This window comes from Martes martes (genome assembly GCF_963455335.1).
Source record: "Martes martes genome assembly, chromosome: 1".
Classification (NCBI taxonomy): Eukaryota; Metazoa; Chordata; class Mammalia; order Carnivora; family Mustelidae; genus Martes; species Martes martes.
In genome coordinates, this window is record NC_137888.1 from 30185041 (window position 1) to 30199511 (window position 14471).

The 14471-nt window shown below is 34.4% G+C and overlaps 1 protein-coding gene across 1 annotated transcript in view; it reads left to right on the top strand.

The window, feature by feature from the left end:
- ROBO2 (roundabout guidance receptor 2) overlaps positions 1-14471 on the top strand; it is a 584467-nt gene that overhangs the window by 478415 nt on the left and 91581 nt on the right. The window contains exons 9-12 of the mRNA XM_080815165.1: positions 3350-3521; positions 8071-8276; positions 12529-12610; positions 13059-13221. Coding sequence (XP_080671291.1) covers positions 3350-3521; positions 8071-8276; positions 12529-12610; positions 13059-13221 — 623 coding nt within the window. The remainder of the gene's footprint in view (positions 1-3349; positions 3522-8070; positions 8277-12528; positions 12611-13058; positions 13222-14471) is intronic.

A 14471-nucleotide genomic window follows, 5' to 3' on the forward strand; every position in this document is an offset into this window, starting at 1 on the left:
GAGATGGGAAAATTTTTAAACTATATTAAAAGAACCTGTTGATCAGAATTTATGTATGATTATCTGGGTAGAAAGGCATCCGGAGGGGCGCCAGCGTGGCTCAGCTGGTTAAGGGTCTGCCTTTGGTTCAGGTCACGATCCCAAGAATCTGGGATCAAGCCCTGCATCGGGCTCCCTGCTCACCTGGGAGTCTGCTTCTCCTTCTCTCTCTGCTATTCCCCCTGCTTGTGCTCTCTCTCTCTCTCTCAAATAAACAGAATCTTAACAAAAAAAAAAAGAAGAAGAAAGAAAAGCATCAGGAAGTTCCCCTGAGTCCTCATGTTCATACTATCATTCAAGCCCGGGCTGCCAGGACCTGAGGTCTCCCGCTGCCCAGACACTAATGCCCAGCGCCAAGGAGAGGCTCAACACCACTCTGGTCACCTCTGCCCCAAGACCCACACAGCACCTGAGAAGGCTGGGATGGGTGAATGCTGGAGAGCCCTGGTAGCTCAAAGGGATTTTTTCTCTTGCCTGCAGCTCTTTCCCTCCACCCACCCTGGCTGCTTTGGGATCCATCAAAGTCACTCCTGCAAGCCACTGATAGGACATGTAATGATATGAATATATTACTTTTTATCAATTTCATAAATATAATATGTGAAGCAGTTGGATTGTTGCAAATTTACACTTTAAATCCGTGTATTAATCAATCAATCAATCCCATGTATTGAGTGAAATCCCATCATCCCACCTCATTATTATATAAATACAGCTGTATCATGTGTAAATCACATGCCCTAAAATAGCTCCGGGTTGACATAAGGTATTGGATAACATGTGTATTGGACCTGTGGCCCAATAAACACGGTATTTAGATATGCTACATTCTGCTTTAATGGTTTTTGAAGATAATCAAATAGCACTAAAGAATTTCTTTTTCTGTTTTTTTGTTTGTTTGTTTGTTTGTTTTGTTTTGTTTTGGTAAAGTGGCATGTAATTCCAGAGATCTCAGTCTCTGGAAAAAATTCTAGTTAGGTAATTTGATTTGATTATAATCTTAGGTCTGGTTTTCTTTTCCTTCATGTATCTCGCTTGCATGGGCGGGGTGGGGGGGAAGAGGGAGACAGAGAGAGACTGTGAATGAGAACAAAAGAGAATTGCCTGAGGAAATTGTAAAGTTTCAAATTATGAATTAGAATATTAGGAAAAATAAATCGGTCTTACTGTCTCCAGTATCCAATTTTTACAGTGATCTATGACTCTCCATCAGTAGAGAGAGTTAAGAGCCTGGACTTAATGGTCCATATTCCTCAATATGTGCTGATAATGCCAATTAGCACTAATAGGACACCTAGGCACTTCAAGGCAAGAAGAGCTCTGTAGAATTCCGGGGTTTTGCTTGTAATCCATTTTCTTGTGCTTGTGTCACACAAGCCGTGAATAAAGATGATGGGTTAACCTCAATCATATGCCATTTTCCATGTCAACGAATCATTTAGAAGGTGGACTGATATTACATTGTAGAGGAAGAGATCCCAGAGAGAATTAAGTCCATCTGATGTATTAGCGCTATGTAAATTAGTATTCTAATGGCTAATTGTAGGAAAGTGCATACTTTGAGTTATTGTATCATTTTCAAGTGGCTTTAAAATTTAGACCCTTCTCTTTTAGATGGTTTATTTCAGTAATATATTTGGATTCCACACGAGAATTAGCTTGTTCTCATATTGTTTCCTATGCATGAAAATGTCTAGCCTTATATAGTAATACAAGTTTTATAGGAGGGCAATCGCGTTTTGAAATTATATTCCTGACATGCTTGCAAACATCACTTCTTTTAGAAAGGGTTTAATAACACGGTAATGTTTATGTAAAGTGGGCTTATAGTGTCACACTCAAATCTAATAAAGTGGACATCCATCATGTTGCAATAAAGAGAAGAGCTTCTAATTAAAGTAGGACATCATTCGCAGGATTAAAGTCATTTAGCGTAATTGAAAAGTGTTAATACCCTATTTTATCCTCTTCCATTGGTATTACTTCAAGGGTAAAAACATTTTAAGGTGAAAATGTGTCTTATGCCTTTAATTGAATGTTATTACCTCCTGATTGTAACGTATTGAAACTGTTTAATTACAAACCTGAAAAATTAATTACTATGTTGAGGAACAGATCCCAGAGGGTTATAACGTTCTTTTTTGTAAGTAAATACAACATAAAAATTGATATGTTCTTATTTATAATCCAACTTGGAAACATACCTCAATATGATTTGTTATACCCAGATGTTTTTCTTAATTGAACAACAGTAAAGCAACATAGGTCACCCAAGTTAACGTTACGGCTCTCATACAGGAACTTCCAAAATTTTATGTTTGGGCTGCTTGTATTTAATGTGAGATGTATTGTAAAGTAATTTTTCATAGAAAAGAAAGTCATATTGTGAAATTCTTTAAGGGCACAGGCACACCTCAGAAACATTTGGCATCTTCTCTTTATTTTCAATGATTTGCTTCATCTTGCATAGATGATAATATTTCTACCTAGCTCCTTTCAAAGCTATTACAATCTGCAGAAATTTTGTAGGAGTAGATTTGACTGTCTCTTTCTGTCAGTCCCAGCCACACACTTTTGAACGTTTTCATTAAGAAATTCAGGTAATTACATCAAGTATTCAGAATGATTAGTGGAAAGTCTATTTTGCATTTCTTAGTAATGTGCAGCTTATAAAACACAAGCATAGTTAATGTTACATTCCACATTATCACAATGTCTGATGAGTCACATGAGCATTGTCATGCCCATTTTACGGATGAGGAAATCATGTTTCAAAGATATGAAGTAACTGGCAGTAAGTCAGGGAGAAAGTAAAGGCTTAATGTAAAGATCCAGGGGTTTTATTTTTTTATTTTTATTTTTTCTTATTTTTTTAAAAAGTTTATTTATTTGAGAGAGAGGGAGTATGTGTGTGCACACACAGGAGGGGGAGGTTCAGAGGGAGAGAGATTATCAGACTCCCCGATAAGCAGGGAATCCTACGCAGAGCTTGATCCAAAGACCCCAAGATCATGACCTGAGCAGAAGGCAGAAACTTAGCCGACGGTGCCCCAAGATCCACGGTTTTTAGATGATTATTCCTTCGGACTTCAGAAGACAGGCTGACTTCTTAAGGCATATTATTTTTCCACGATTTGGAGAAAGTTTCCCAGTGAAACTCACTATGTGGCATTTAATCATTTCAAGACCATATTTTTAGAAATATGTATTTTCTTTTTCCTACCATATCACAGTAATTATAATAGCTATTGTTAATGTATTTTTCCTTCTTTGTGGGAAAGATATTGATGAGATTGTGTTTCTTTCACAGAACTTGCTTTTTCCAAATCAACCCCAGCAACCCAACAGTAGATGCTCTGTTTCGCCAACCGGAGACCTCACAATTACCAACATTCAGCGCTCAGATGCGGGCTACTATATCTGCCAGGCCCTAACTGTGGCGGGAAGCATCTTAGCAAAAGCTCAACTGGAAGTTACTGATGGTGCGTTACTATTATTACATTTGTCTTTGGAAAATACTAATTTTTATTTCAAGATCCATATTAACCAAGTGAAATTTTCTGAGTTGCTAAATGTGTAGATGAATGTTTATCTTCTAAGTTTGAATCTAGGTAAATATAACATTTTTAATAGTTTCTAATTCTACAGGTACTGTTCCAAAGAAAAATATCAAAGATTGTCTATCTTATTTTGAAAAATACAGAGATTCTTTATTTTAAAGAAATGACCTCACACTCCCAGTGTATAGATATGTCATCTGTATATTTTTTGGTTTTATGCTGACATGATTGCTTCTAATGGATATTAATAATTTTATTTCATTAAAGAAGGAAGGGATATCATCTTTAATAATAGTGGAAACAGAGATGAGTTCTTAGTTAGCTAATCACATTATGACATCCTATGACTTTTTAATTATTCATTCGCTAAATTAAATTAAATTAGCTTCCAAACTACTGATGGATGCTAAAATTGTTGGGGGATTTTTATTTGCACATTATGTACTATAAATCATAGCTGAGAGACCTACATTTATAGTGATCGTTGAAAAGGATGTAAGGATCTCCATAATCTGTTTTTATTTCCCCAAGAGCTTATTTGTCACCCTTGGTAGGTAGAGAACTTGAGATATTTTGTGAGTTTCTGAGTACAGTTTTATCCATGTTGTTTGATGTCTTAAACTAAAAGTTCTCTCTTGTTCTCTTATGTTTGTGAGGTTTGTGGGGCTTTTGTTTTTCCTTGATGCTGGTTTCTGAGATCTAAGAACTCTGTTTTGTGACCTCTCTGATTCTTTTCCTTCTCTGCTCATGAAATATGGTGCACTTGTATGCAATTCAAATTTACATGTGGATTAAATGGTTATTTAAAATTAATACAAAGGAAATATTTTTTAATGTCTGTCCGTGGTGTTGCCTGATTCAGCACCATGTCAAGAATAGGAATAAATGGAACAGACAAACATTGGCTGTAGGAACATTGAGTCGTTAATGGCTGTACCTGCTGATGTTGCAGAAATTTTACTGCCATGGAACTGAAAGAAGTCAGGTTCAAGGGTAACAGTGCTAAGAAATTCTTTCTTTAGATGGGCAAGATCTTTGATCCTTCATATCTATGTATTTTTTAAAGGAAATAGAAGATAATTATTCATCTTTCTTAAGTCCTTATGCTTTCTATCATTAGCAAAAATGTCCAGATACATATATACTGGGAAAAGAAGATATTCTGTCCAGAGCCTAAGTTGTTTTCTGCATATGAGAATAAAACAGTCTACGTTTAATAATGAAAACCTCTACTGTAACCTTGTTGCTTATATTATTTTACGAAAGACAGACTCTAAAATATTTCTAAATAAATAAATTGTTATGGGAAAAGGCAAACCATATTTGTAGGAAGTGAAATTGATGAATTAGAAGAGCCAGAAAATATGACAGATTCTCAGGGTCAATTCTGATGCAATGAAAAGGAAAACTTTTGTTTTGACAACTTGTGTTCGTTGATGACATAATCTCACAAAACAGTAGTTATTCCAGCTTTGTTTCTAAGGTCGAAATTAAAAGAGTAAAAACAAGTTTAAACCTGATAAGCGAGATGACCAAACAGTTTGCTACAACTGGCTTGAATATTAATTCCTACATTGATTTTTACTTAAGTAAGCAATCACAAAGTCAAGATCCTTTTGCAAAAACATTGAATGAAGGTTATAGAGTTATTGATTTTGACAGGAAAGAACTCTAACTTCAAGACCTAACCCCCCCAACACACACACATTATTTATTACAAATAACTCTTTCTAAATACTAACTTGCTACATTAACTTACGGCTTTAGTTTCTATTCATAGTTTTGTTGAGTTTTCAGATTGGTTAACAATTTAATGGTATGTGAGCTATCATTTTCATTTGCAACATTTTTTGGAGGGTGTGACCCAGGGCAATTTAAAGCCAATTGAAATTCCAATGTAGAAAAAAAAATGTATGTCATATTCAGAGAAACAAGCAAAACACGTAGAGCAGTGTTTCTGTTGCTACAGTTTTGCACTTAGACTCCTTTCTTGGAGGTATTTTTAACTCAAGTGTTCATATAAGATGAGATTGCTAATGGTGATGAAATGTTCTGTTGAGTGATAATTTTACTGATTATAGATTGAATGAAGATGCTTCAATATACTTGAATTTCAAAATATCCTTTCAGAAGACCTTCTCATTAATTCGTTGGCACCGTTCATTTCTTCCTTTCTTTTGCTCTTTTTCTTTCAGAAAATTAGGAAACTGTAATGAGAATTCTGAGTGCAGCCAATAGCATCTAAAAGGACTAGAGAGAAGAAATGTATTTATATATTATATTGACAACAAATGTCACACCATGATCTTATATAAATGGTTTATTGAGGATTTATAATGCATAGTTAGAGAAAACCAGGGAATTGTTCACAGATCACTGGAAACCCTAAATGTTCATTTAACCTTTGACCTCAGTGTCATGGAAACCTGCGGTCATCTTTCACCCATAACATCTTTGAAACTGAAAATTCCTTCTGGCGAGGAGATTTTCAATTACTTTATTGATCAAATTCATTAAAAAGACATTGAGCTACTCATTTGAGCAATAAAAAAGAAAGAAACTAATTAGATGTCCTTGGCTATATCTAATGATTTCAGGGATATAAAAATAAAAACAGGTTATGAGAAGTTACCTAAATTCTGTAGAGATATTTAATTTGAAAAAAAACAGTAAGAATATTTAAAATTGAATAAATAGATTCTACTCTAGTAATGTAGACCCATTTTTCTCATTGAATTTAGAATTATTCATGGTTTGTGATTTGCCTCTTCATTTTTGACCCATAAAGAAAATAAATTCCACGAATATTCAGTTTGGATATCGATTGTGTAGTATGGGTCAGAATTAATATAACATTGTATTTTCACATTAGCTGAAGATTATTTTATTTACTTCTAAAATGAATTTGATCAAGAAAATCATGAAAGAAATAGTTCTAATTTTTGTAAATAATACACAAACAAAATTTCATTTTTTATAACGTTTTTACATGTGTGCATAGACACACATACACATATACATTTTAATACATATTTTGATGTAGTAGGTTTAGGTTTATTAGAAGTCCACTGCATCTTGACATGCACATGCAATAGATCTATTTCATAACTCCTATTTTAAATTAAAATTTGTTGGCTTTCTCATGGTAGGCTGGAAAGGGGCTGTTTAATTTAGTATTTTCACCCAAAACCACAAATCCTAATAATAAAGATGCTGCATATAGATTGGGAAATAGATAATCTGGTGGACAAAGAAGATTAGAGTATTAATGAGCAAAATGACATTGTGATAATGTACATTGTAACACACACACACACACACACAAAAACCTTTATAGATACTTTATAGATACTTTCTCCTCACTGTTGCTTAATAATCATTAAAATCCACAACTGTTTTTCCTTTCTGTGAAAGTTTTATGTTTATATGTGGTATACATATTTTGGTAATTATATAATAAACATAATATAAATATGCAGAAATATTTTGAGTAATTAACCAAAATCCATGCAAGTTTATAGAACTTTCTCTTAACAAAGCCTTCCTTGGACCTGGACGTGTCAGTTTCGTTATGAAGTATTCTTCTAAGGAATTCTGGATGAAAGTTTGCATCCAATTGACTCCATATTTCCATCATCCATTTAAATAATACTAACATGCTGCTATATTTCCTAAATCATTATGAAATACTTCCAAAGACACTGAAGATACTGTCATGAAACAAATTTTATTAAAAAAACACTGAACTAGAAGTTTATGAATTGTGGAAATTTTACCCAGATGAACACAGGAATTGATACATATGTAAACACTGATTTTATGTAAAAACCCTAATTTGTCATACCATAAATAGAATATAACTAGATTACTGCTTAATTCTAAGGACTAGTTAAATCCTATCATCCAGATCATAATGCTGTAATCTGAGGCCCAGTGTCATAATCTTGGAAATAAAGTGTTTATATTTAGGATTTTAATATCAACCAACATATCATAGTCTATATATATGTATATGTATAAATAGAGAGAGAAAGAGAGAGCAAGGTGCTTTGAAGGGTGAAATTATGTATTATATGTATATTTATAATGAAAGCAAAGATGAAAATTGTTTCTACCCATATGATACTCTATAGGCTCTCTTAAATATGCATGTAAGAGATAAAATGTACATTTTGTGAATAACTGCTATGAACTCTCCATATTTTTAATATGATAAAGACTTTCAACAATACTATACTGTCAGAATTTATTTTATTGTCATCTACCGTAGGTAATTCAGAGTAAGTTATAAACAATAGTATGTCCTCGGTAAATATGCTGTATATATATTATAGTATGTATAGATGACAGATACATAATGGACATAGAATGTGCAGGATAAATTATAGATAATATATATGTAATATGCATCTAATACTATAATATAACTTCTGAGAAGTTAAAATATACTGAAAACATCCTTATCCTTTAGTTTTGACAGATAGACCTCCACCCATAATTCTACAAGGCCCGGCCAACCAAACTCTAGCAGTAGATGGTACAGCATTACTGAAATGTAAAGCTACTGGGGATCCTCTTCCTGTAATTAGCTGGTTGAAGGAGGGATTTACTTTTCTGGGTAGAGATCCAAGAGCAACTATACAAGAACAAGGGACACTGCAGATTAAGAATTTACGGGTAAGTGATGCTTGACTTGTGTTTGGGTCTTCATTTCAACATATGTATTGCCCTCGGGAGAAGTTGCTTTGTAAACTTAAAATCTTCCATACTAGCACAGTTGCTGCACCTTTTATTATAGGCCCTGTTATTTCTTATTTCCCTATTTCTTATTTCAAATTCATCATTTGATGAATTGATATTAGAAGGAAAGTCCTTATGTTAATGATAAGATCATAACAGACTTAGAAACTTTTGATCCTTTCACTCCAACTTGTACGTATCCAATTGATAAAGCTAAAAATCTTAAACACATGAAGTTAATGATAGTAATGGGATATTTAGAGTAATTTGAAAGTGTCAAATTCTTCTGATTTACTGTCATGAACAAAGGAAGTTTGTAAGGAAATGTGGACAACTTGGCTTGGCCAAGCTATTATGTGAAAAACTGAAGAGATAAGATTGAGTACATAAAAGGTAGATTTGGCTAGTTGGTGGAAAATCTTACATTTTAGTTTAAGTTGCTGTGGAGTTTAGGTTTAAGCCTGTGGGCAAGGACAAGTCATTGCTGTTCTTTTAATGGAAGATGGTGACTATTCCTGCCAATTTAACAAATTAAACTTACTCCAGAAGCAACTCAAATGCCTCTTTCTGGATATTGTATTAGCTATCTATTGTTGTTTAACAATATTAGCAAACACTTAGAGGCTTAAAGCAACATACATTTATTTGTTTCTGTGGGATTAGGAGCCTGGGTGTGACTTAGTTGGGTCTTCCACTTCTGGGTCTCACAAAGGGATCATCAGGTATCCGGGTTGTGGTCTCGGCTGAAGATTGGGGATAAATTTGCTTCTAAGCAACGTGATTGCTGACAGCAATCAGTTCCAAATGGCTATCATACGGTTTACCTCAGACTCTCGTTTGCTATGGACTGAAGGTTGCCTTTAGTTCCTTGCCATATTGATATTCCCGTTTTGACTACTTGTTCCCTCAAAGTCAATGAGGAACGGAGTCTCCTGGCAAGACAAGTATTAGGACCTTATGTTGCATAATCGCAAATATGAAATCCTGTCACCCTTATCATCGTCTGTTGTCCAGAAGCAAGTCAACAGGTCCCACACACGTTCGAGGTGAGGGATTGATTACAGAAGGTGTGAGTACCAGATAGGAACCACCTGCCCTCTATGAGTTATTCACTTTCATTCAACAAAATGTGTAGAGCCCCCCCCCTCCCCGTGTGGGAATCACTATGCTAAAACTGCAGCGTTTGCTAGAATAGTCAAAAGATTGGGAATAAGAGCCAGAATTAAGATGACTAATATAGTGCATGAAGAAAAATTAATCAAAAATTATTTGGTGGAAGAGCAATTCGTAGAGTCTGGTATCTAGGTAGAAATAGGAGCCAAGATTAAAAAAAAAAATACAACAACACAAAACAAACAAACAACAACAACAAAACAAAAAACCAGAAAAACAATGCTGAATTTTACTATCTGGAAGCTAGGGAAGAAGTTAAAATATTTTTCAGTACATGTATTTTCAATTGATTACAACATAGATTATTTCTTCTCTTAAAATACAAATATATTTATAGTTAATTATGTGTTTACTTGGTATTTATCAGTGTACCACCCAGATATTTACAAAAAAGGAAGGACTCTTTTTGTAGTATGTCCATGCACACTCAAAGCACACAAACCTTTGTTAATTTGTATATTTGTTAATAAAATTAATATATAATGTTTTCATTTTAATTTTGAGACATAGGCATTAATTATTGCTTGCTCGAAGTAGGAAAAAATGCTGTCAAATTCAGTTAAAAGACAAATAAATTAATACAGATTTTAGCCTGTTTCTTTATTGATTCTGAATTAATTGCTAACCTTCTTTGAACAAATGGGAGTTATTAAAAAATTAATGCCACCTCTCCTTGAGTAAACACTTTCACCTCTCTCTTTGGGCTAACGGCAGACTTGGGCCATGGAGGTTAATGCATTTTCACTGTACCACTGAATTAAAGGGTGTGCTTGAATAGTCAAGATCCCCAGTAGTGTTTGAAAGAAGCAATTAAAGGTGGGTGCTTGATGATGTCAAACAAACTTCGAGCCCTGTGTCAGGCTTCTGAGTCGTGTCTCTGAGATGCAAGTTCCTGGGGGCTTGTCTGCAGCCAACCAGGCAAGGAGAAAAGCAGGTGATGGAGTGTGCCAACACATTAATCTCTTTTTAAAGCACTTGGTTAAGGATAAAAGGAGAAGGAAAGAAGAGAGATGAAGCAGTCATGATCCGAAAAGAAATTATTTAAAGTTAAAGGAATAAGAATGAAGGTAGTGATGATGATGGTGATTGAAGAGTGAGATTTAGCAACGATATTTCAGCTTTTGATAGGGCTTTGGATAAACTCCAGTATGAAAATGTTGTTCTTTTTCTGACTGTCTTTAAAGGAAGATAAAAATGTGTTTTTACACTACTTCACTCATATAGTCAAAAGAGGGTTTCTATAGGTCATATTCCTTTGTGTCTCACTATTTCTTTCCTTTTTTTTTTGGTACTTAATGTGGGGAGGGGGGTGGAAATAATGTGATGAACACTGTGTTCTCCTAGTCCAGCTAATTGGTAACTGAATCTGTATCTTTTGAGGAGTAGAATATTCCAATACTCATTAAAACCTACCTACCACCGCTAATGTCAGACTGTGTCTCTCCACAATGACAAGGAGATGCAGTTAAGAAGCATTACCTACATACCCTTCTTTCAGCATTTGCACATAATAACAAGTGCTACATTTTAGTTCAACAGCTATAATAAAATGCAAATTCTTTACTCTTTCACAGACCGCATTCAAATGAACATCGCATTAAAATCCAACCTTGGCTCATTATATTTAGTTTGTGAGTGATGCTTCTTAAATGGAGAGATTTCTAATGACTATAATGCACACACAGCCACGTGTGAAAGGATGGCTCTTTTACAATGGCTATCCCCCGTCATCCCGCTGTATAATAGAAGACAATTGTATGAAGATAATATGGCAGAGAACGATGCTCCAGAGCAGTTTGAAACTCAAGTTAAAATACATAATGACATTTAAAATCAATTAAAATGGTGGCCCAGCAGTGACATCCATGCACTAACGATTTACCTGAGAATCCATTGCAGAAGGTTGAGTCATCAGTACACTTACGCTGTGGACCCAGCAGAGACTATATTCCATGAACCCTCATATTTCATCAACAATTAGACTCATGTTCATCACAGAATTTTAACTTTGCATCATGGGACTTGCCTTATTCAGGCTGGTCATCAGTTTCTCTTCCCAGTCTCAACTCTAAACCAGTGTGAATCAATCTGTTTATACTCTAGGCCCACAGAACTCAACCACAAAGAAGATTTTTGACATACAATTTTTCATTGATTTGTGCCTTTTGCCAAAGCATAATCACAGAAATGTATACCTTGTACATTTGTAAAAGAGAACTCTTGATTATATTATCAACTACTTAAAAAAATCCTTTCCTGTTCTTCAGCGAATAATAAAAGCATTTTAAGTGATCAGTGGAATGACGGTTCTTAAATATGCTTTAAAGAGTGGGGCATGAGATTATTTGCTTGGTCCCTTTCGGTTCTAAACTGCAGGGATTCCTTCAACATGGTTTGTGTGTTTATGATATAATTTTATCTCATTCTCTGTAACACTTCTAAATTCTAAATATAAGTGAATTCCAATCTATTTGAAGGGAGAGACTTGTTTGTTTTTTTTTCCTTCACTTTTCTCCATGTCTTTAAAAAAAAAAGTCAGTCGCCTGGTATCACAATCCTTATTGACTCTGAGTGCATTTTGTCCATTGAAATATAATGTATTAAGGTGGAAAAGACAGTTTTGCATTACTGATCTCTGAATATTTATAGGATTCTGAAAAATTCTGTCCTGAGTTGTCCATATGTGACTCTGACACAGCGAAACCCCATTGCAAATTGGAGTTATACGAAGATAAAGGTATTACCATGGAGGGAAGAGAACAGACAAATCGAGTTTACCAGACAAATAACATTTAGTTGTAGAAATACAAAAAAATCATTCAATTCCTGTTATGAATAAAATAATAATATATGAGTCGATTTTAATATTTTTTGTGTACATATGATAGACTCTAATGAACAATTTGGACAGCCAAATGATACATCACATTTTAAGAAATGAAATATTACCTCCTTGAGATTGAGTAATTACAAATTAATTAAAATAATTGAATTGTCTCCCTTTCTTGCACACTAGATTTCTGATACTGGTACTTACACTTGTGTGGCTACAAGTTCAAGTGGGGAGACTTCGTGGAGTGCTGTGCTGGACGTGACAGGTGAGTCCTCGGGAATGATCTCAACAGAAGAAATCTTGAGCGCATTTCAGTGATTAGCTCATCATCAAATAACAATCAAATAATCAAAATTTTAAATTCACTGACTACAAAAATGAAGTCATATGCCACTTTTTATTTTTTTTATTTTTTTTTCATATGCCACTTTTTAATTTCTCCACATGACATTGCATATATGCAGTTTGATAACATTTGTCCTCGATAAACATATTTCCTCTACCTGAAGAGCAAGCAATTCTAGTGCTCTTGCATGAAAGTAAACATTTAATAACATGTAGGAAAGGCAAGTATTCATTTACATACTTTTGATTCATGAAGATGAATTGCTCATTGTCTAGGTCAACTTCTTTAATAGCCTATTTTCCTTCTTTTAAGTGTTATGGCATCTTATGCAATCAGGAATGAAGCATTTTCTGTTTGTCCTCTATAGAATCTGGAGCAACAATCAGTAAAAATTATGACTTAAGTGACCTGCCAGGGCCACCATCCAAACCACAGGTCACTGATGTTACTAAGAACAGTGTCACCTTGTCCTGGCAACCAGGTACCCCTGGAGCCCTTCCAGCAAGTGCATATATCATTGAGGCTTTCAGGTATGGGACAGTTCCTTTTTTTTTTTTTTTTCTCCGTTGGGTTGTTGCTTTAGCTCCTGTATCTTAAAATCTCACGTGAGCTATCCTGCTGTTTAATCTTAAGAACATGTTTAACAGTGCATTTTAAGTATTTATCTGATTTTATTCAAGAATAGACTCTAGTTGGGTTTTTTTCCACCTATAACTTGGTAATAGGACTAAATATGCATTACCCACGCCTAAGTCTATGGGGATCTAGCTCAACACCTAACCACTTAGCTCCTTTCTTTACTCTGACCATCGTAAAGACTTAAGATGAGAATTTTGTCATTAGAGCTAGGCAGAAAATAATTTAATTAGGCGGGGCACTTTTTAAGTTCTGCATTGTTTATTGAGATATGGAATCCTGGAAACTTGCTTCCTCATAATTACAGCAGAATTTAAAATAGTTCCACTGTTTTTGTGCTATATGTTTTAATGAAGCTTTGGGGTATGCCTAAGAAAAAAATGAAAAGCTGCAACTAAAGAATTGATTCCATGCACTTCTGGTTGCTGAAAGGAAAAAATATGTCCAATTGTTATTTGAAAAAATTGTCATCAATATAAGGATATAGACTATACATTAGCAAATGTCATGATGAAGTCATTGTGAGAATTTGATAAAATACTTACACAAATGGGAAAATGAAGTTTGTATTGTTTCAATGTTCTTTTATTTGCTTTTATAAAGATAGCAATAGCCCTTGTCATTTTAAAGCATTAGGACAAACCATTACTTTCGTTTTAGGCTTCCCTAATCTATTTAAGGTAACGATCCACAAATACATCATTTCCAACTTTCCAAAGACAGTTTTTCTGTAATTTTCACACTTTGACGTATAAAAACTTTTGAAAAGTGGATGGGCATCTCTGAAAAATCCCATTCTCTCCTCATCATGAGCAAAAGCAGCATATGACCTTAGACAAAGTTTTCTAAATGGGCATCCCATCTCTGGCGGGCTGTTAAGGGGTCTCCACATCTAGGTTCAGAGGTATTTCACCATTTGAAGATGAGAAATCACATACTGTGTAATGTACAATTTTATTAAAAATGTGACCAAAGGAAAATATTCCTTACATGCTTCCTTTTTTCTTTTACAGATATGTAGTTTTAGAAGGCTCTATTATAATATTGCATGCGGAATTGATGCAAAAGAAAACACACCTTGTAACAGGAAAATGTATTGGCATAATTTACTCTGTAGTCCATTTATTCTTTCTACAGGTTAATT